At 45.2% G+C, this 21,290-nt stretch overlaps 1 protein-coding gene across 4 annotated transcripts in view; it reads left to right on the forward strand.

Annotated features, from left to right (window-relative positions):
• Positions 1-21,290, forward strand: part of DNAJC13 (DnaJ heat shock protein family (Hsp40) member C13) — a 1,694,551-nt gene that overhangs the window by 456,986 nt on the left and 1,216,275 nt on the right. For all 4 annotated transcript variants that reach the window (XR_015300721.1, XM_086942056.1, XM_086942057.1 and 1 more), the window contains exon 13: positions 6,175-6,274. Coding sequence is in view for 3 of the 4 variants with exons in the window: in XM_086942056.1 (XP_086798182.1) it covers positions 6,175-6,274 (100 nt within the window). In the remaining variant the exon portion in view is untranslated. The remainder of the gene's footprint in view (positions 1-6,174; positions 6,275-21,290) is intronic.

Below are 21,290 nucleotides of genomic sequence, written 5' to 3' on the forward strand. Positions count from 1 at the left end.
TGTCAAGCATGCTTATCAAGACTTCTTCGCAGTGGTCAAAAAGCGCCTGTTTTTTCCCTGCCAATGGTATCATCAAAGGGTTTGTGGTGCTGAAATCATCATCTTCCAGGGACTGACAGAGGTTTGTCAGAAAACCAAAAGATTTTGCACAGTTTTGGCACTTTACTGGAACATAGCCTATTTTTGCTATTTTTTGTGCTTTCAATCTCCTTCCAGTTAATTTTAGAAATGGGTAGGAAGGCAATAATGGATCCTGGAAAACTATACATTTCAGAAAAGTAGACAAAATTCTGAATTCAGCGTGGGGCCCTTTATGTAGATCCTTCAAGGGTTTTTTTTATAGAAACAGCTGAAAAAAGTAAAAATTGAAAATTAACTGAAAAAAACAGCCATTTGCACCAATGTTTTCACCTGTAACTTCTTCTAAGTATGACTATTTGAAAGCAAAATACTGTTGCATCCGTTTGGACCTTCTGATTGTGGGGATGTACAGGACTTGTAGGTTCACCAAGATCCTGAGGAACCCAGAGCCAGTAACTGAGCAGTGTCTTGCAATGGTTTTTTACTACCCTCATCTCTTCCCTGCAAATATACTCTAATCCCTCTTTGATACTTTTAATTAATGTATGATTCATCTAGAGCTCAAAACTAATCTAAATCAATAATTTGTTGTGAAGTCTGGGCCCTAAAAAAGCTAGGAGGAAGAAATGTATCTTAGGAGGGGAAGAAATTAAGCAAACATTTTTTTTCATATTTCGGTGTGGGTTTTGATATGGATTTTTATTGGAAGTTTTTAACAAGTGTTAGAGCAATGCAATTTCAAAGGTCAATAGAAGCTGTTTTTATATTTTCTAAAAGAATAGGGCATAAGTCAACTTAGGAATTGCTTTATGTGTTTAAAAGTAAATGTTTCTCTGTCGTTTCTTTTAATGCTGGTATCTGGGGATACATAAATTGCAATACGCTGCAAATAATAGAAAATACATTTATTAGGAGATTGCTGGCAGTGCCCCAACACACCTCTGTATTATTCTGTCATGGGAAAGTTGGACTGGGCTATTGAGAAGAATATATAAAACTGCAACTATTGTTGTGGGCAAGAATTTGGAAAAAACAGGAAGCCCAATTTTGCAGAGAAATACTGAGAGTTTGTATGAATTTAGATAATTGCCTAGAGATTCCTTGGCTCAGGTATTTAAAATGTAGCTTTGTTAAGATGGGCACTCCTGAGTATTTCTCCATACCTTTATTAGTTTTCCCCCTAAAAGAATTAAAACCTTTTTTTCATTATTCTCATAATCACTGTCCTGAGGGGTAACCCTCCTAAACGGATAGTTATACCATCAACCTCAAGCACAGCCTGCACTTTATTTACAGTGAAGTCCAAATTAGAGGAAAAATGTTTGCTGACCAGGTTTCCTATCCACTGCACATGGTACTCCTTACTCCCTCCATGTCCCTGTTATGGTTTTACATATCAAAGCACGAAGCACTTTATTTTATTTTGAAAACTTTATACTCCAAATAATATGAACCCTGTAGAATTGGGCAACTACCGCCGCATATCCCTTCTGCCAGCAATAAGCAACGGAACTGAGAAACACGTCAACCTTCCTCTTTCAGGGTTTCTTGAAACCCACAGCCTGCTCCATTCTTCTCAAACCGGGTTCCGACCGCGCCAAAGTACTGAAACTGCGTTACTGGCAGTAGTAGAGGAAAGTAGAAAAATCGTGGACTCTGGAGGTTCGGCAGCCATTGTACTCCTAGACCTGATCGCCGCATTTGATACGGTGAATCACTCGATTCTGATTGGTTGACTCAGGCGCTTCACTGGCTATCCTCCTTCCTGGAGGGGAGAACCTTTCAGGTCTTTGAAGAAAATATTGTATCTAAGCCCACCCACCTGCTGAGTGGTGTGCCACAGGGCTCATCACTCAGCCCGACTCTTTTCAATGTCTAGATGTCCCTTCTAGCAGCCACAGTAGCCCCTCATTGAATCCAGATAATTACCTACGCCGATGACACACAATTGCTGGGAGGGCTAAATCAGGCAGTCTTAAAAAATCATACCCTGTACACCTGTCTAAATGACATCTCAAGCTGGATGGACGCCTCCCTGCTTGAACTTAACGGAGGAAAAACTGAGATTATGATTTTGGGCATTACTCTGTTTAAATCCTAGCTCGATGTGGCCCCCTAGCGTGGGTCCAGCCCCGAAACCGAAAGCAGAAATTAAGAGCCTTGTTGTATGGTTGGAACAGGACTGGAGTTTCAGGACGCAGGCTAGAAAAACGGCAGTCCTCTGCTATGGCCTACTTCAAATGGCTCGAAAGGTCCTGCCACTCCTCCCCTTTGAAGCCAGGAAAGTACTGGTCCAATCCTCGAAATTGGACTATGTGAATGCTCTGTATTTGGGCGCCCCCATCTCAGCAGTCACGAAACTCCAATCAGTGCAAAACAGTGCCGCCAGACTCCTGACGGGAACTACCAATAGACTATCAGCAAAACTCGCTCTTCGATCCCTTCACTGGCTCCCGGTTCAGGAACGGATTTGATTCAAGGCCTTGTGCTTAGTACATAATTCAATGCAGGGACTTGGCCCACCCATTAACTCCTCCATGATACGTCCATATAAAGCCAATGGGAATCTTCGATCAGATGATCTGTATCTAGCAGAGATCCCTGGGATCAAGAGGTCTAGAAGTGGCTGTAGGCTTTTTTCTTATAATGCCTTCAAACTCGGGAACTCCTTGCCTCTACACCTTCGTACAGTACCTAACCACCTGGCTTTCCGGAAGCAATTAAAGACCATGCTTTTCCCTTAACCCTTCTGTCTCCCCAGTGTCAGTTACTAGAGCTGGGATGCTTCCGGATAGCCATGCGCTCTATAAATGCCTTTCCATTCCATTAGGAATCATGAGACCACTGTGACCTATTTATTATCTATAGATAACACAGATATTATATATGCTGTTTTAAATTACATGTTAACAATTACTTAGAATAAACAGCAAATGTTAGGTCTGTACCATGTTCCATTTTTTTAATGAAAGCAATATGTATTTATTTATGATTTTATATATAAACGTATTGGATTTTGTGCAAACTTTTATGGCCTAAATAGAGCTGAATAAATTTCGACTGACTGACTCCATTTCACATTACGACATTCATCTCCCTCTCAAGTTCTTTGTTCCACTTCACCCCTTGACTGGCTCCCTAGAGAGCTTTAAGCTTTATCATTCGCACGTAGACCATTGGGTGGACGATCAGCTCTTCGTGGGATTCTCCAGAGGAAAGAAAGGCAAAGCGGTACAGAAAAGGACTGTTACTGTAGATAGTCCTCTGCATTAACACCAGCTATGCACTGACCGAAAGCAGCCACTGTGTTAGCACTGGGTGTGCTTGTTCTTGACATCTGTGAGTCCACAATGTGGGTGTCAGTGCACAATATCAAGAAGCACTACTGCCTTGAGGTTTAATTTGAAGGAAGATTTAGCCTTGTTCCGCCCTGCAGGACATTTTGGTCGAAGTCCACTGTATAGACCTTGCACCTTGGGTTGGGAAGTACCGCTTTGGTATCTATTTGAACGGTGAGAAATCTTTGGTTATAAGTATCCATCAAAAGAATGAGTTATTTACCTTTGGTAACACTCTTTCTAGTGGACACAATGTCGAACCACAGATTCCTCTTGTCCATTCCTCCTTTCTGTTCTGTGAAGTGGCTTCCTTTTGCCACCTAAAATATTACCAAATTGGATATCTGCACACTGATACCTCCAATTGTCACTGCTTTGCGAAAGTTGAGCAATTAACTGACAATTGTTACCACTAGAAGGGCACGGAAGGATTGCTGTGAAAACGTCTGCATCAAGTTTAGTGCCTGGAAATTATTCTAAAGGTGAAAAATAAATGGTATCTACCAGAAAGAGTGTTAACACTAACTGGAGTCCAACCACATTCTCCCAACTGGGCACAAATTACATAGGTGGAAGATACTACCCCAACTTAACTGGTGAGGTCTGACTCAGTAATTGTAGTAACTGTATGGTCCGAATAAGCATGGGCGAATTTTGCGGATCTCGCGTTCGCGAATTTTGCGGATTTGCGAACTCGCATTCCGCAAAATCCGCGAATTCCCGCGAATTTGCGGATTTTTTTTTTTGGGTTCGCCCGTGTTTCTGCCAGTTCGCGAGGGTTTTTACAATTTCGCAATTTGCGAACTTACCTGTCGGGTCGCAAGTTTTGCGAACTTGTTGTTTCTACGTGTCCAGCCTGTTTGGGACACTCTTCTTCATCACTGCCACTCTCTGTCACCACTGCCACTCTCTGACTACTCATGCCACCCTCTGGCCCACCCATGCCACCCTCTGTTTCATCACCACACCCTCTGGTTGTCCAGTGTACATTATTTTCGGCAAAGCAAAGCACACCTTCCCTGCCTCAAGTGACCTGAATTAATTTGGGGCTGATTAATGTGTCACAGAATATTTTTTTAGCTGGCACCTGCTTCCTTAGTGCGCCCTGATTAGTGATCTTTTGCACTTGCTAAGTGCTTTCATTGTTGCAAAATTAGTTACAACACCTGCCCTGCCCCAACTGACAATAATGAATTAGGGGCTGATTAATGGATTTTAACTTCCAGCCTGGCTCCTGCTTGTCTCCCTTAGCTGTAATTCAGGACCTTTGTGGCATATGTGTAACTATTCTGAGGTTCAGAGCAGGGTCACATAATAGTTGCAACTGGCAACTGAACTCTGGAGGGGCCCCTCAGGAAGCACTACAGGAAATGGCTACTAATGATGAGCCTGAACTTTTGAACCTGGCAAGTAGTTTCAGTTTTGCTAAGATCGTATTTCTGCAATTTAGCACTTATTCGCGGGGCGCGAAGTTGTACTGGGAAGCCGCGAACTCACGCGAACAGTGCGAGCAGTGCGAGCAAAATCCGCTGCTCGCGGATTTGCGGATTTTGCGGGAGATTCGCGAATCTCGCGGATTGCGAATTTCCCGAAAATCCGCGAGCGAAACGGATTTTCCGCCCATACCTAGGTCCGAAAGATGTCCTTTGACTCAGTGTCTAAATCTCACAAACAAAAGAAAATGTTATCCTTTTCTGGGGTGCTCCCAACTTTCAGAATTCCCCCCTCTGCCCCTATAGATCAGTGCTCAATAAGTGTTGTTGAGGAGTAATATGAAAACTATATTCTGCTCCAACATGCCATTTTGGAGCCTGCTAGCTTGCTTTCCTGAATTAAATTACTGTAGCTACTGTGCACCATGATGGTCTTATTATTTCTGTGTAACTTATTTCATCTGTTTCCTTCTAAATGCGCCAGTGCTGTTGGCCTTGTCTGCACTCAATAAATATAAGAAATAAAATAATTCAGTGTACTTGGTGTTTATTTCCATCACCATGACCAGACAATAACTATGCAAATCTTGAAGGGATCAAGCAAAAGATATCCAGCACAACTTAAATTGCTATCAGAGCCCCATATTCAGCACTTTCGTTGACCACACATAGCTTTGAGAGCTGGGAGAAGGTGTCTAAGTTTGTTCTGTTCCTCTCGGGGAAAAATCACAGGCAATGAGAATTTGCAAGTCTGCTTTAGCTAAAGTTTTCCAAAACATTACCAGATTTAGGTCATGGAGAAAAGAGAAGGTAGAGGTGGAAGTTCCAGGAGCTATAGTAGGAGTATTTAAAAATTGAAGACAATTGGACTTTAATTTCTACTGGCATATATGCAAATAAGACAACAAATGTAGTTTGATTCCAAATTCGAAAATAGTCACACTACTGATTCTGAACTAGGTAGACTGCCAAAATATCATGGAAAGAGTTAGTTCAGTCAGAAAGGAAGAAGGTTGGGTGAGAGACTGACGGAAAGGCTTGGTTCTGGGTTAACTGCACATCACTTGTTTACCATTATTACTAATTGTAATACCATTCTTTGCTTTTATAAAGGTTCCCAATTGTGCATTTAACTGTATGCTTATCCCTCGGGATAATAAGTCTCCGAATATCTTCAGTCTGTCTGTTGTGTCTTAGATTCTTGAAATATTCTGCCAAGCCTAACCTCCCAACCTATAACATTGCCTGTTGTTTAATTGTATTTGTATTGTGTGATAAAGAGTTTGTTGATGTAAAGTCTCTTTCCCTTTTTCCCTTTTGAGGTTCCGGGAGCGGCTCGGAGTGAAGGTGGTAAAAGCGTTGAAGAGGAATAATGACGGAGTGACCCATTCTGCTATCGACATGCTGTGTGCTCTCATGTGTGTGAGTATTGTTATTTTAATGTAATGCACAACATTTTCTGAAGCTTTCTATTGCTAAAAAGGCAATGCTGAGGCTCTATTACTAAGGACTGCAAAGGTAAGCATAGAAGAGGAATTATTTGGAAACAGACATGTTTTTAATGCCTTTTGAAAAGGCAGCAGATACGTGACAAGATGGAGATGAAGTGGCAACTAATTTCAAGTCCAAGTTGCCATTTCTGAGAAAGCTATGCCAGGCGAGAGCGACAAGCTCTTAGTTTTAGCTGAAGATCTTAAACTTCTACCAGACTGACTATGGAATTTCTTCTGCAAGTACGTGGGGCCGAAACAGTGGTGTGCCCGGAAAACAATTTAAGCTTTTACAATAATCACTATACTGGATAAAGCATTTGTATTATATTAATATGACGGAGTAGTCCCTTTAGATATTTTGACTTAATTTCTTGGAAGTGATCAGATTTTTCAATTTGAAGCAGGGTTGGGTTGAGATCGTTTTTTGAAAACTATTTAAAGTCCAACCCTGTTATGTTGTCACCAAAAGGATTACCATGTGCCTTTTTATGTCATTTGTCTAAACCAAGCTGGCTATCCGTTTCTATTGCATAGTGATTAAAAATTGCTTATTTTAAAACAGTTGATTTCAGGCAGATTCTCTGAGCATATACCTGGGAAAGAGTAAAACCAGTGATTCACAGATGCCTGGGTGTGGAATAGTGATGATGAATAGGCTTAGTAGTAATTTTAATTACACTGACGTAATCGGAGTAATTTTGGTAAATCTAGGTTACACTTTGATGTAGAATTACCTTTAATTATGCCTGCTCACGTAATTAAGAGTAATTGTGGGGGGGGGGGGGGGCTGATTAGTATAGAAACAACTAATTTAGAGAGCATGAACAGCTGTTGGCAGCTGCTATTCCTGTCGTTTTGCATTTAGTGCTATTTTCTTAGCGCAATACGGATCCTCGCGTTCATCGGGAGAAACCAGTGCTAAATGCCGGGAGTAAGTTGGGGATGCAAGTGAGCACTTATGTGCAACCCAAAGTAGAGCGAAATACAGAATTTCTTTTCTTGCATAATTCTCTATATTTGTTTTTGTTTGAATCTGTTTATTGAAAATTTATAGCATTTCATACAATACACTGATAAAGCAAAAGAAAAGTGGGGTCTAAGAAAATTTACATATGCAGATAATAGGACTCCTACATTGTAACCCCTACAATTTAATGATGTATAATCTTGTAGAACGTAGGTAATTATGCATGATTACAAGAGGTATATCCACTCCTAGTGATGAATAAAATGTTTGCTGGTAAGCATATGGAGCCCACCTAAGGCATTTTTTTTATTAGACCGTTTTTGGGGGTTTTTAACATTCCAGAAGCAGTACACATAGTTATCAATCATAAGGTACAGCATAACATCAAGGACATATCACGGGTACGGAGGTATTGTTAGAGGCATTAGTCAGTTCAGTTTAAATAACTATTTGATTTGCACGAATCATATGTGTTCCATACACACATTCGATAAAACTTAAAACCTTCCATACAACAATTGGGGTGAATACATACAATAATTCGCAATTAAGAACAGATTTCATTAATATACAAAGTTTCGTCAATATAATTTTCCTATCATAATTCCTACCATTTCCTAATTAAAAACGCAGTTCTGATGAAATTAAGCACATCACTGCAAATTGCAGTAGTATGCAAAGATCGTAAATAATTAAAACCTTCTTGATACGAATAGGGGTGAATTTCCTTTAAAAGGGGCTTAAGATAGCGTACCCTAATATCTTTATAAAATGTGCAAAACACCATAAGGTGAATTGTGCTTTGTTGGGCTTAAATTATTACAAGGACAGGAACTCAGTCTCTCACACCAACCTGCCTGTTTAGGAAAGGCCACAAGAAAGTGCAATGTGCAAAGACGAAACCTGAATGAAAGGAAACGTGATTGTGTTGGAGTATTAAAAGACAAATAAAATTGCTGATGAGATAACGGCACGTAGGTAAATATATCATTATTGGGCGTTTTTATTTCATTAAAATTAGGTACCTTATAAATGCTCTTTTAGTTTACCACAAATTTTCTCATTTTAGTTTGTTTGAGACCACATGGCATGATTAAAGATTTACAAAAATGTACTTTTAGGTCCAATGCCGTCATTAAGTGAGTAAAAGCTACGAATGCTTTTTGAAGGCTATTGGGCGTTAAAGCCATCAAAACCCTATCATCGGCATATGACAATAAAGGGACCAGCTGACCTCCTATACTGGGATAATCCAACTGCTGGTCTAATAAGAATTTCTCCACCCCATTTGTATATAGAAGAAATAAAAAGAGGCCAAAATACAGCCCTGTCGGACACCCTCTGTTGAGACAATTGGCCTAGTCTTCTCTCCTCCTGGGCTGTAGCTAATGGAGACAGTGGTTGACACATGCAACCTTCATAACAGGGTAATAAGAGCTTCTTCAAAGCCCATTTTCTCCATAAGTGTCCACAGCTTACTCCGGCTCACTGTATCAAAAGCACTGGATAAGTCCATGAAGGCCAGGTGGATCGACCCCCCCCCCCCCCCCACCCCCCCGGCCTTCATGTACTTACCCATGATTAGAGAGAGATTAAGACACTGTTCGTTTGTCCCCATTCCCGAAACCGTATTAAGTAGGGGACATAAGACCAGTGCCATTGGCCCATGATTCTAGACGATCCTCCTTCTCCTCCTCAGGACTTTGCATGTAGCATCAATTAGAGAGATGGGCCTATAGCACACAGGGTCATTCCTGCTGTTACATTTCTTATCTAAAAGTACCACCACTGCCTCTTTCCATGAACTAGGGATGTGGCCCACAATTACTGATTTAAAAACATTTACCAACAGTGGTGCCCATAATTGTAGACTACATTTAAACAGATCCAAGGGCACCCCACCTGGTCCTGGGGCTTTTGAGGAAATACCCTTTGTCAAAGCCTCTTCAACCTCACCAAGAGAGATAGATACACTGAGTTGATTTGCAGTTTCAGAAAGAATTACTATTTTATCTCTTTAATCATACAGTGACAAACCTTTTGGGTTACATATATTTGCGAAATGTGATTCCAAAACACCCCCTGTTATTGTTGATTCAATATTCCTTACATCATTGTTGAAGAGGCGGCGATTTATGACTTCCCAAAAGCCCTTAAAATCATTGAGAGCACTAGCTCTCTCAAGATCTTCCCAGGCAAGTCTTCTTAATTCCTATTTCCTGAGTCTAATTACATTTGTATAGGTTTGTCTCGCTATCCTTATTAGTTCCTTATCATGTGGACTATTTACTGGGCCATTTTAAGATCTTTTTGTGCTCTGGAGCACTCTGCATTGAACCATCTAATTTCATGTGGGTCCTTTCTTCTCACTGTTCTCACTGTTCTTATTAAATTATTGGGCACATCTTTACAAATTCTTTCAAAGGACTGTATAACCACCTCCGGGGTGGAATCATCCGATAAACAGGTCATAACTTGACTAAAATTAGATTTCACCATCTCCTTCTCATAATCTAGTGCGTTTATTTTGCTTCAATTTATTCTCACCCCCTGATTAGTATTGTTTGTTAATGGGCATTCATCACTGTTGCTCCTTGGTGCTGTTCTGTACAGATAGGCAACAAGGGGATTGTGATCACTAGTAGGGTTAGGTTCTACCCCAAAGCTGTCTTCCAAGTGGGCAAATTTTCTAGATATCAACATGATTTCGATATTCCTCGACCTAACTTCTCCCAAAAATATGGGGTGCTGTATAGGTGGGGAACAAACCAAAGTATCAACAAAACCTAGTTCATTTACAACAATGATGGTATTTAACGCATCATCCTGTAAAGAGTGCTTAAAATGGGAAAGTGGTTGGATTTCAGTGTCTAAGATCCAACATACCGTTTACGAACTGTGCTGACACAAAGTACAATTGAAATCACCCACCCATATTATACATAAAGGAAAACTTTTAACCGCAGCCTTTTCAGATTCCTCTTTGAGGGTATTTATGATCCCACAATTATTCTTATCAAAAATATTATAATACAAGTTAATAATATTGGTACATCAATCAAATTACTGATCAGAATAATCTGATACCAGGGGGAATCAACTATATTCTCAATCTTTATAGATCCATATTTAACAGAAATCAAAGTTGCCAATCCTCCTTTCGCTCTCCCTGCATTGGATGGAATTGCCTCAACATTAAATGAACGGAAACCCTTGATAATAACATCATCCCTGCTCCATGTTTCCTGGGTGCAAATGATATTGAATGTATTGATATATTGTAGCCATACCTCATCTGATAGTCTAGATCTAATACCCTCAATGTTCCATGAAATGAGCCTCAGTGGGCATTCATTTCAATGGTATCCTGCAGCCCCTGCCCCATCTATATTAAAGATGGGCTGTGCTACTGGTGCCAATTCTGAATCCCAAATAACACTCCCTTCACTTTCTGAATGCAGATGTAATGGGCAATTTGGCCGTCCTCTGGATCGGGTAAATGAGAGACGTCCACTATTCCATTTAGTGTCTTAGGGGCTGTCTCTAATTCATTATTAATGATATCTATTTCCCCAGACCTCCCAGGTTTGAGGCCAGTTAGTCAATATCTCCCAGGCCACTTAGTGCCTCATAGAAGTTTTGGTGATACCAGGGAAGATGCTCAGAGTACGGATTTTCTTGTCTAGATTTCTCCTTTTCTACAACAAGCCACGGAGGTCTAGGTGGCTGGTAAAAACAGCCCAGCGGTAAATAGAAATCCCCCTTGAACCTTCAGACCAGGTGTTTGTCCTTTCTAAGATTGTCTTAACGAGGCGTGGAGATCTAAAGGTTAGTACAATACAATCATCTGAAAATGTCCTAGTGGATTTCCCCACCCACCTAATCTGGCGCACCATTTTAAATTCTGATTCACTGGGTGACAATGGGGGAACATTGACTAGAATTATAGTGTAAGGAGTTGCTTCAGGTGGTAAATGTAAGTTGGTATGTGGACCACCTGGTGTTCTTTGATGAGGCAGCCTACCTTCCATGGTACTTTGGGTCTGCGGTCTCTCGCTATTAGTATGAAAGCCACTTGGAACAAGTGTAGTCTGGGGATTAAATCTTTTACCTGAAAATAATTCTCACCACTATTTAATATTGGCCTGCTGCCCTTGAGCATTACGGGTCATTCTGGTTTTTACTTCTATCACAGGATTTATGTTGATCTGTAATCCTATTCTTAACAGTGCTCTCAGTCCCATTACTTATTGCTATGTTTTGGCTACGGCTTACCGCCGATTATTCAAGATTCGATAACCTAACCTCAATGTCTGATAGCCTTTGCATCAGTGAATCTAAAAGAGTCGCAACCGTGGATTCCATTTTTTCCCCAAAATCAACCTCAGTTAGTAATGCCCCCCAAGGCTATTTCCACGCTGGTTTGAGCAGACACCTGGTTATGCACTATATCATTAGGTTTATTCCCACTCCCCAAGGACTTGGGCAAAAGGAATATTTTTTTATTCAGGGTTTGACCCCTTCTTTTTTAGAGGGCACTATTCACATGATTAGTTTTAGCTTTATCATTTTGACCCTGTGTGACATTTGGCCTGATTGATTTTACAGACTGATCACATGTATCGGGACAGTCAAAGATTTCAGAGTCTGAGGTGGTGTAATGTAATCTATTATTTTGGGATACATTAGCTTCCAAGTTCAGTTGAGGGACTGGGGCGGTAATAACAGAAATAACAGGCACAGTCCGATTATTTGTGTGTTCGGGCTCCAAAATCAATCCCTGCTCTGTAAGTTCAGTTTCATGGATGAGTGCAGACTCGGGCCTCAATTGAAAAGCATCCAAGGTCCCAACTATACCCTGCCCATTTCCAGACTTAGGCCTACTCACGATACCCTAGCTCTAAACAAAACAAGGCCACAGGGAGTCGTGTTAATATAGCAGTACCTTGATAGTTAAGTGTTCATTTGGTCCGAATCCGTTGGCAGATGGCAGATGTTAGTAACGTGGCCCAGCCCGGCCTCTGACGGGCGCAGACGGGCTGCGCGTTTGAGTCCGTGTCCATGTGAGCCTTTAAAGCGCCAGCTGGCGCGGGTAGCTGACACGGCTCCTGCTGCTATGCGCCCTGGTCTCTGTGGTCCTGCCTGCTCCTGCAGACCTCCAGATACACCTGCACCACTTAGAGGCCTGGCTGCTCTACGGTCGGGGCTCTGTGCAAGCGGCAAAACGCATCGAGTCACAGTACTGTTGGCCTGCCAACGACAGACGAGTTTCTCATCTGATGTCCATTTGCATTAAATTAGCTTCATTGTTACCTGACTTTAACAAGTCCTTGGAGTTGCCTGTTGCAGCACAGATTAGAGGTGTCAGTCCTCTCTTCACCCCAGGACATGTCCATTTGTGTAATGTATAATCTCCCCGGGGCCACAATCCCCTCTATTATGTTAGTCTTCGCTTAGCTGTTGCGAGGGGACTAGAGAATCCAGCAGAGAGTCGTTCCCAATGGGCAATCTTTATTAAATACTGGGCCACTCAAGCTCCGCCACCCCCGGATGCCTCTCCGCCTCTCTCTCTCTCCAGAGGCCTTCTATGTTTGAGTCCGGACTCAAACGCTGCTATTCTTATTCACTGGAGCCATCCGGGTCCCCTGCCGAGGCTGCCCCCTGCAATCCGCGATCAATGGTTCTCTGCTGCGGGTCTCTTCTCAAAGAGGCTTTAGCCTCATTAAAATGGGCAATGCTGAAGATCAGAGTGATGCCTTAGAGGAGCTAGTCCTTCTCGGGAAAGGGGGTTAGCCTCCTATGAATGTACCCAAGAAGAGAAAATGGTTTTGATGAGAGTTGTATAGGGAGACTGATATCTGCTTATCAAGACTGTATATTGCGGTTTCCTTTCCTATAAAAGGCCAGGGTTAGGGCGTCTCAGCCTGGGCATCAAGACTAAGGGCGAAGAGGACAAAGGCAGTTGCCTGTTTGAGCCTGTTAAGGTCGAAGAGGACAAGGGCAGTTGCCTGTTTGAGACTGGCCAGGGCCAGAAATGCTCCAATATACATACCTCCTTTATGCATCTATGTACTTACAATGTACCTATGAATCCATATAGTTCTCACTTTCTTCTAATTTAGCATTTCCAATGCACTTCCGTATTTCTCAGCCTGTACTTCGCTCAATATATCCTCTAGCCCAACCTTCTGACTCATCTCAAACTTTTCTACTACTTTTTCCAATGCACTACCCTATCTACCATCCTATACATCTATCAATATATCTACATCCACTCTCTCATTTATCCTAAACCCCATACCACTACTATGATCCCCAAAATAACCATTTCTCCTTCTCTACCCCTCCTTGCATCATCTGACACCTCTTTTACTATACCTATCCCCCAAAACAAACCTTTCTAAACTCTTCCCTCTTTTCTACCCCTCCCCAACCCTTTTCAATCCAAACAACTGAATACATACATATCCACCACTAAAATTACTTTCATGTTTCACCATACTAATTCAACACTAATCCTGATGGGTTCCAGAGTAGCGTGCTACTTGCTCTTCAAAACCCTATCAGGGGTAGGAAGCGTTATATAAATACAAATCTCTTTCCCTTCACTATCCCGCCACCTACCCTTCTCTGCCCAAATAACTGAATAACATATCCACTATTCAAATTACTTCCGATTTTACTGTACTAATTTTCAACACTAATCCTATATGGGTTCCGGAGTGGCGTGCTACTCACCAGAAAAGCGCTTCAACATCCATCGGGGGTAACAATTGCTATATGAATGCAAACCTTTCTTCCCCTTTTATCCCTCCCCTATCCTTCTAACTCCAAATAACTAATATCCACCACTGAAATTACTTTCATATTTTACCATATTAATTTACCACTAATCCTTTATGGGCTTCCTGAATAGCATGCTTCAACACCCCATCATAAGTCATAAGTCATAAGTCATAAAATTTATATAGCGCGCTACATACCCAGAGGGTTTAAAGGCGCTTAGGAAGGGGGGGAGGATTATTTGTCAAATATCCACGTTTTAAGCTGCTTTCTGAACGCTAGGTGATTCTGGGTGAGGCGAAGGTAGGCGGGGAGTGAGTTCCATGTTTTGGCAGCCAGGTAAGAGAAGGATCTGCCTCCCATGGTGGTCTTGTTGATGCGAGGTACAGTGGCGAAGGCTTGGCTGGAAGAGCGAAGTTGGCGGGAGGGGGAGTAGAAGGATAGTCGAGAGTTGAGGCAATCTGGTCCGATGTCGTAGAGTGATTTGTGTGCGTGGGTGAGCAGTCGGAAAGTAATCCTCTTATTGACGGGTAGCCAGTGGAGATCTTTAAGGTGACCAGAGATGTGTTCGTTGCGTGGGATGTCTAATATGAGCCTGGCTGAGGCGTTTTGGATTCGTTGTAGTTTCTTCTGGAGTTTAGCGGTGGTACCTGCGTAGAGGGTGTTTCCGTAGTCTAGTCGGCTCGTGACCAGAGCATGGGTGACTGTTTTCCTTGTTTCGGTGGGGATCCAGCGAAATGTTTTTCTGAGCATGCGAAGAATGTTAAAGCAGGAAGAGGATACGGCGCTGACTTGTCTGTTCATTGATAGTGAGGAGTCCAGGATGACGCCAAGGTTCCGTGCGTGGTCTGTCGGGGTGGGTGCATTTCCGAGGGCTTCCGGCCACCAGGAGTTGTCCCATGCAGAGGGGGATTTACCTAAGATGAGGACTTCTGTTTTGTCTGAATTCAGTTTCAGTCGGCTTTGTTTCATCCATTCGGCGACTTCTTTCATTCCTTCGTGAAGGTTAGTTTTGGCGGTGCTGGGGTCCTTGGTGAGAGATAGGATCAGTTGAGTGTCGTCCGCGTAAGAGATGATGTTGAGGTTGTGTTGGCGGGCGATGGCCGCGAGGGGGCTCATGTATACGTTGAAGAGGGTGGGACTGAGTGAGGATCCTTGTGGTACGCCGCAGATGATTTCAGAGGCCTCGGACTTGAATGGTGGGAGGCGGACTCTCTGGGTTCTTCCGGTGAGGAACGAGGTGATCCATTCCAGTGCCTTTCCTTGGATTCCGATGTTTCTGAGGCGATGTAAAAGGGTGCTGTGGCAGACTGTGTTAAAGGCTGCAGAAAGGTCGAGGAGGATGAGGGCGACTGTGTCTCCATTGTCCAGTAGAGTTCGGATGTCGTCTGTTGCTGCGATGAGGGCGGTCTCAGTACTGTGTTTGGCTCGGAAGCCAGATTGTGAGGGGTCGAGTGAATTGTTGGCTTCGAGGAAGGCGGCGAGCTGGTTGTTGACAGCTTTCTCGATGACTTTGGCCGGGAATGGAAGAAGCGAGATGGGGCGGTAGTTTTTGAGTTCGGTGGGGTCTGCTGTTGGTTTTTTCAGAAGGGCGGTGAGTTCAGCGTGTTTCCAATCTTCTGGGAAGGTAGCGGAGTTGAAGGAGCAATTGATGACGTCTCGGAGGTGAGGAGCTATGACGGAGTCTGCTTTGTTGAAGATGTGGTGAGGGCATGGGTCTGTGGGGGATCCAGAGTGGATGGAATTCATCAGGCGGATGGTGTCCTCAGTGGAGATAGGGTTCCAGGCGTTAAGGGTGTTGACGGGGGGAAGATGGTCAGCTGATGGTAGGGTGGGTTGGCTTCCGGGTTGGTTGTCAAAGCTGTTGTGGATGTCAGCGATCTTGTTGTGGAAGAAAGAGGCTAGGGAATCGCAGAGGGTTTGAGAGGGGGAGATGTCGTTGGAGTTGGCCGAGGGGTTGGAAAATTCCTTGACGATGTTGAAAAGTTCCTTGCTGTTGTGGGCGTTGTTGTCAAGTCGATCTTTGAATGCTGTTTTCTTGGCTTTTCGGATCAGTTGGTGGTGAGTACGGATGGCGCTTTTGAAGGCGTCCTTGTTGCTGGTGGATGGGTCTTTTTTCCAGGCCTTTTCAAGGGAGCGGCACAGTTTCTTGGACTTCTTGAGGTCATCGTTGAACCATGAGGCCTTTTTGATGCCAAGTTTGTGTTGACGTTTTTTCATTGGTGCTAAGGTGTCGGCGGTGTTGGATAGCCAAAGGGTGAGGTTAGATGCGGCTTCGTTGGCGTTAGAAGAGAGGGCTGGGGAGGTTTGAAGGAGCGATGTGGAGATCTGCTCCGTGGTGATTTTGTTCCAGTTTCTTTGTAGGGTTGGTTGGAGGTGGACGATGGGTTTCGGTTTGTTGTAGGTGAAGTGAACGCAGCTGTGGTCAGTCCAGAGGAGATCCGTAGTGTGGTTGAAGGAGACATGGTTGCTGGAGGTGAAGATGGGGTCGAGTGTGTGACCTGCGATGTGGGTGGGGGAAGTGACCAATTGTTTGAGTCCGAGGTTGGCTAGGTTGTCCAAGAGGGTGGCGGTGTTGCGGTCGTTGCTCTTTTCAAGGTGGAAGTTGAGGTCTCCCAGAAGGATGTAGTCTTTGGAGGGGAGCGCGTGTGGGGTGATGAAGTCCGTGATGTCTTCACTGAATTTTGCGCGGGGTCCTGGTGGTCTGTAGAGGAGGGTGCCTCTGAGTGTGGTCTTGGGGTCGATGTGTATTTGGAAGTGAAGGTGTTCGGAGTTAGCGAGGTTGGCGTCAGAGCTGGTCGAGATGCGGATTGATTTCTTATGGACGATAGCGATTCCACCTCCTGTATGGTCAGTGCGTGTGATCTTATAGTCATCAGGTATGGCAATGGCGATGTCAGGGGCGGAGGAAGCGTTCATCCATGTTTCCGTTAGGAAGGCGACGTCAGGAGAGATGGTGTCTAGTAGGTTCCAAAGGTCAATGGCGTGTCTGTGGACCGAGCGGGTGTTGAGAAGGATACATTCTAGGTGGTTGGGGTCGGGAGTCTGTGTTGTGGTCGCAGCGGAGATGTTGTCGGTGCCGATGAATCTGCAGGAGAGGCAGGAGAACGGGCCATGGGTGCGTCCAGGAGCGGCTTGGACGCAGTTGGGGGCGCGACCGGGGTTAAGGGCTAGGAGGGTGGCAGCATCGTAGGTAATGCGGGAGGGCTGGGCAGCGCGAGGGGCAGGGGGTCTGGCGCTGGGCGCGGACCAGGCGCGGACGGGCGTAGACGGGCTTACCTTTGGGGCACCTTCGGCGCGGGTTGGGCGCGGACGCTGCGCGTTGACGCTGCGCGCGGGAACTACTGTCATATATGGATGATGGAGGGGGAGGGGCGAGGGCGTCTCAGCTGGGAGGCGGGGCGGGTCACGAAGGAGGACAACAACAACTAAAATGGCTGCGTAGGGGACAGCGGAGCGGAGCGCTTGGGGCGAAATGCGCTGGTGCAATGGAAATGCTTCCAAACAGAGATAAATGTGCGCTACAAGATAAGCGTTACAAAGCGGCAATCAGGCGCCTCACAAATGAAGTTTGTATGAAGCGGAAGCGAGCGCCCTACAAGTGAAATGTTCACAAAGCGGCAAGCAGGCGCGTTATTAAATAATTTCACACAAAGCGGCAAGCAGGCGCAATATCAATTAAATCTTATCAAAAGCGGCAGGCAGGGCACGCTGCAGGTCTTCAGTAAGGGTAAGAGCACACAACGATACCGTAGATCGCCAGGGAGGCAAGGGAGCGACCACTCTGCTGGGGAGCGCTATATAAATACAAACCTTTGTCCTCCTCTATCCTTCTGCTATCATTCCAAATCCAAATAACTGACTAACCTATCCACCACTTAAAATGTACTTGCATGTTTCCCTATACTAATTCAACACTAATCCTCTATGGGTCCCGCAGTAGCGTGCTACTCACCGAAAAAGCGCTTCGGCGCCTCGTCGGGGGTAGTAAGCGCTATATAAATGCAATTCGAATACAATACAATGTTTAGACATATGCGATTTCTATGATGTCCTATAACAATAGCGTTAGACGTTTGTATTTTATAAAATAAACAAATAAAAAAAAAAAGAGAAACTACGAAGAGAAAACTAGCTTCTAACTTGCGGTACCAACCATTCTCAGTTGCTTGTCGGAAAGGCCAGAGTAGCATAGCCCATTCATTGGAGATGTACCTGTAACTCCTCGTGAAGGATTGCTTCCTCCTCACCAGCACCCTACTTACAGACTACCCATATTCAGGCCACCATGGGCGGGGGAATCGGGGGAGGGGGGGGGGGCTGCAGGCACGCGAGCCAATACATTGTGATTCCTTGCTTAGCTAGGAGGTGGGGCTGTAAACCGCGTCTGGACTTTGTGGTGTTTTCGGTGTCGGAATATGCCAAACGTACAGGCCTACTAGGTAGTAATGTCAGGAAGCCCCATGACCACACGCAGTGTGGTACAGGTAACGCCCCAGTAGTGCTGTAAGGTGGGACAGTTCGAGAACACATGTAGAAATGCTGCGCTAGGGGCCTGGCAACGGGGGCAGGAAAACTGTAACTAGGGGTAGTAGTGCTGAAGTCGCGCCAGTGTCAGGAAGGCTTGGTGTAGGATAAAGAATTGTATATTTTTTAACCAAGAATTTTGAGGTATTTTCTTGGAAATTGTAGGGCACGATCCCACTCTTTATCGTGTAGCAGCCTCTCAAACTCCTCCTCCCATTTGTGTCTCAGTTGGGGAAGTGGTGCTGAGATGAGTTTTTGGATGTCCTTGTATATCTAGGTAATGAGGTGAAGGCTGGGGCCAATGGACAGTACTGTTTTGAGTACCGGGTGAGTCGCAGATTCGGCCCCAGACAGATTCCAGAGACGGCGGCAGTCAGATATAATTTGCCGGTGGAGAAGGAACTGCCCTTTGGGGAGCCCGCTCTCCTCTGCCAGTCGGTCGAAAGGGAGAAGCTGGCCTTCAGCAAAAAAGGACTCTACTTCGAGAAGCGAGAGGTTTGTCTAGGCCCGTAGTGCATGGGCAGTGTAGTAGCTCCTGCCCTGGGGCTACAGTGGGGTGTAAAGCGGGATCCCTCTGGACAGGCGATAGACTCAGAGCATACAGGACCTTGCCACCGCCACCTGGATTGAAAGGGTCGAGGCAGGCCATCCATGTACAGGGATACACTGTATCGCATCACCTGCCAGTGGAATGCCCCAATCCTTTACCTCCCCCGGAGGTGAACAGGCAGGGGCTTCACTGCCAAAACAAAGAGTAGAGGCGAGAGTGGACATCCCTGACGCATGCCCCGTGACACAGGGAAGGGAGCCGAGATACAGTGGCCCAGACAAAGCTGAGAGGCAGAGTTCGAGTACTGCAACTTCGTATAGGCCAAGAGCGTGGGGCCCACTCCCATGTGCCGAAGCACTGCGAATAGATGGGGCCAGGACAAGGTATCGAACGCCTTCTCCAAGTCTAGGACCAGACAAGCAGCACGAGGGAAAAAGTCTCTCACCCAATCCTGCACGTGAAACTGATGTTCTGGGAAGTGCTCCTGTACATGTTCGCCAATCGAGGTGCAAGAAGAGCGGAAACGGTGCTGTAATATTATAGTGGTAGGCCATCTAGATCCGGGGCTTTATGGCGGGCCATGGCCGAGATCGCCTGTTTAACATCAGATTATGTAATCTCTGTGTCTAGGGAGGTATTCATGGGGAGCGATCCGGGGCAGGGTAAGGATGGCTAGAAACCGACCTACTGGTTCATGCTCTGGATCCCTGTATACCTTGGCATTAGTCGTAAACGATCCATATGATTTTAGCTTGGGAGTGGACCGAAATTCCAGCGAGTGTGACTATCTCTGTACTGGGACGGGTATTGGAGTCGTGGCGAATTAGCCAGGCCAAAAGCGGCCCTGGTCTGTCCCCTTCTTGATGCACCCTGGCAGCGGGCTCCTTAAAGTTGTACTGCCGAATGTCTGCCAGCACTGCAGCGTAAGCAGTCTTTGCCACCGCGATCTGAGTCGCAGATGCCAATTTGTCATCCGCAGCCTTGCTAAGAGCTGCTAGCTTACGCTCTGCCGCTTGGAGGTATTTTGCCAATGCTCCACGCACTCCCACTACCTTTCGAATGCATCACCCCCTGGTGACAACTGTAAAGGCACCTCATTACAGCATCCTGGAGGAAGCCGTATTGGCGTTTTCAGAGAAGTAGCAGCGGATGTTATTTTCTTGCTCATGGCGAAATACTGGATCCTCGAGGCGGTCACGCGGCAACCCTCCAGTGCAAACAGGGGTCGGAGGAGGTCGCCATCTAAAGGTTGAGGTGCGCATCGTGATCTGATAGAACACAACCTAGGTAGTTTGCGCTCTGAACCAGGGTGGCTGATCACAGGCAAGCACAGGAAGTGATCAAGGCGCACGCGAAGGTTATTTGGAATGTAGTGAAATGAATATAGTTTACCCGTGGGGTGTCGGCATTTCCAGACATCTGTAAGTGACCAGTGGTTCACCCAGGTTCGATAGCGCTCTACCTGTGCGAAAGCCTGGAGCGGGGAAGAGGAGGGTGGGATCTGTCCAGGGAAAGGTTGAGCACACAATTGTAATCCCCATCCCGTATCCATGGCGACGCTGTAAACTTGGCCAAGATGCCCAAAAGGGAGTTCCTGTTAAGTGTTAGAAGTACAGATGCTTCCTAGGAGTACTGATTGACTAGTAAACCCTCTAGAAGTGCGTATCGCCCCTCCTTGTCGATCACCCTGTGAGTTTCCTGAAAGGGGACCCCAGCTGAAGCCATATCCGCGCCCCAAGCAAATGCTGATTAGTTGGTGCTGTAACAGGTGCTGTGGCAATGCTTGCGTGGATGGTGGTGTTCTCAAGCAGTAAGGTGCATTCTTTCAATAGGGCTATATGTGTCTGCTGACGCTTAATGTAAGAGGAGACTGGTATCAGCTGTAGGGGTCATAAAGAGACAAAAGTGGTGCAGCGAGTGAAGGGGTGGAAAGGGAAGCGCCCCAGCGGACTCGCTCTCACCAGGGAGATAGTCATTTTCTGAGTCAGATGATGATGTAAGAACTGGGAAGGGACATGTTCCCAATACTGAGGACCTACCGCAACTAGCAGTACTTCCAAACACGTGAGCAGCCCAGAAGAAGCCAAACAATCCGGTGGGGCTGGGAGCATGAGGAGC

Source organism: Lissotriton vulgaris, chromosome 10, assembly GCF_964263255.1.
Source record: "Lissotriton vulgaris chromosome 10, aLisVul1.2, whole genome shotgun sequence".
In the NCBI taxonomy this organism is placed as follows: Eukaryota; Metazoa; Chordata; class Amphibia; order Caudata; family Salamandridae; genus Lissotriton; species Lissotriton vulgaris.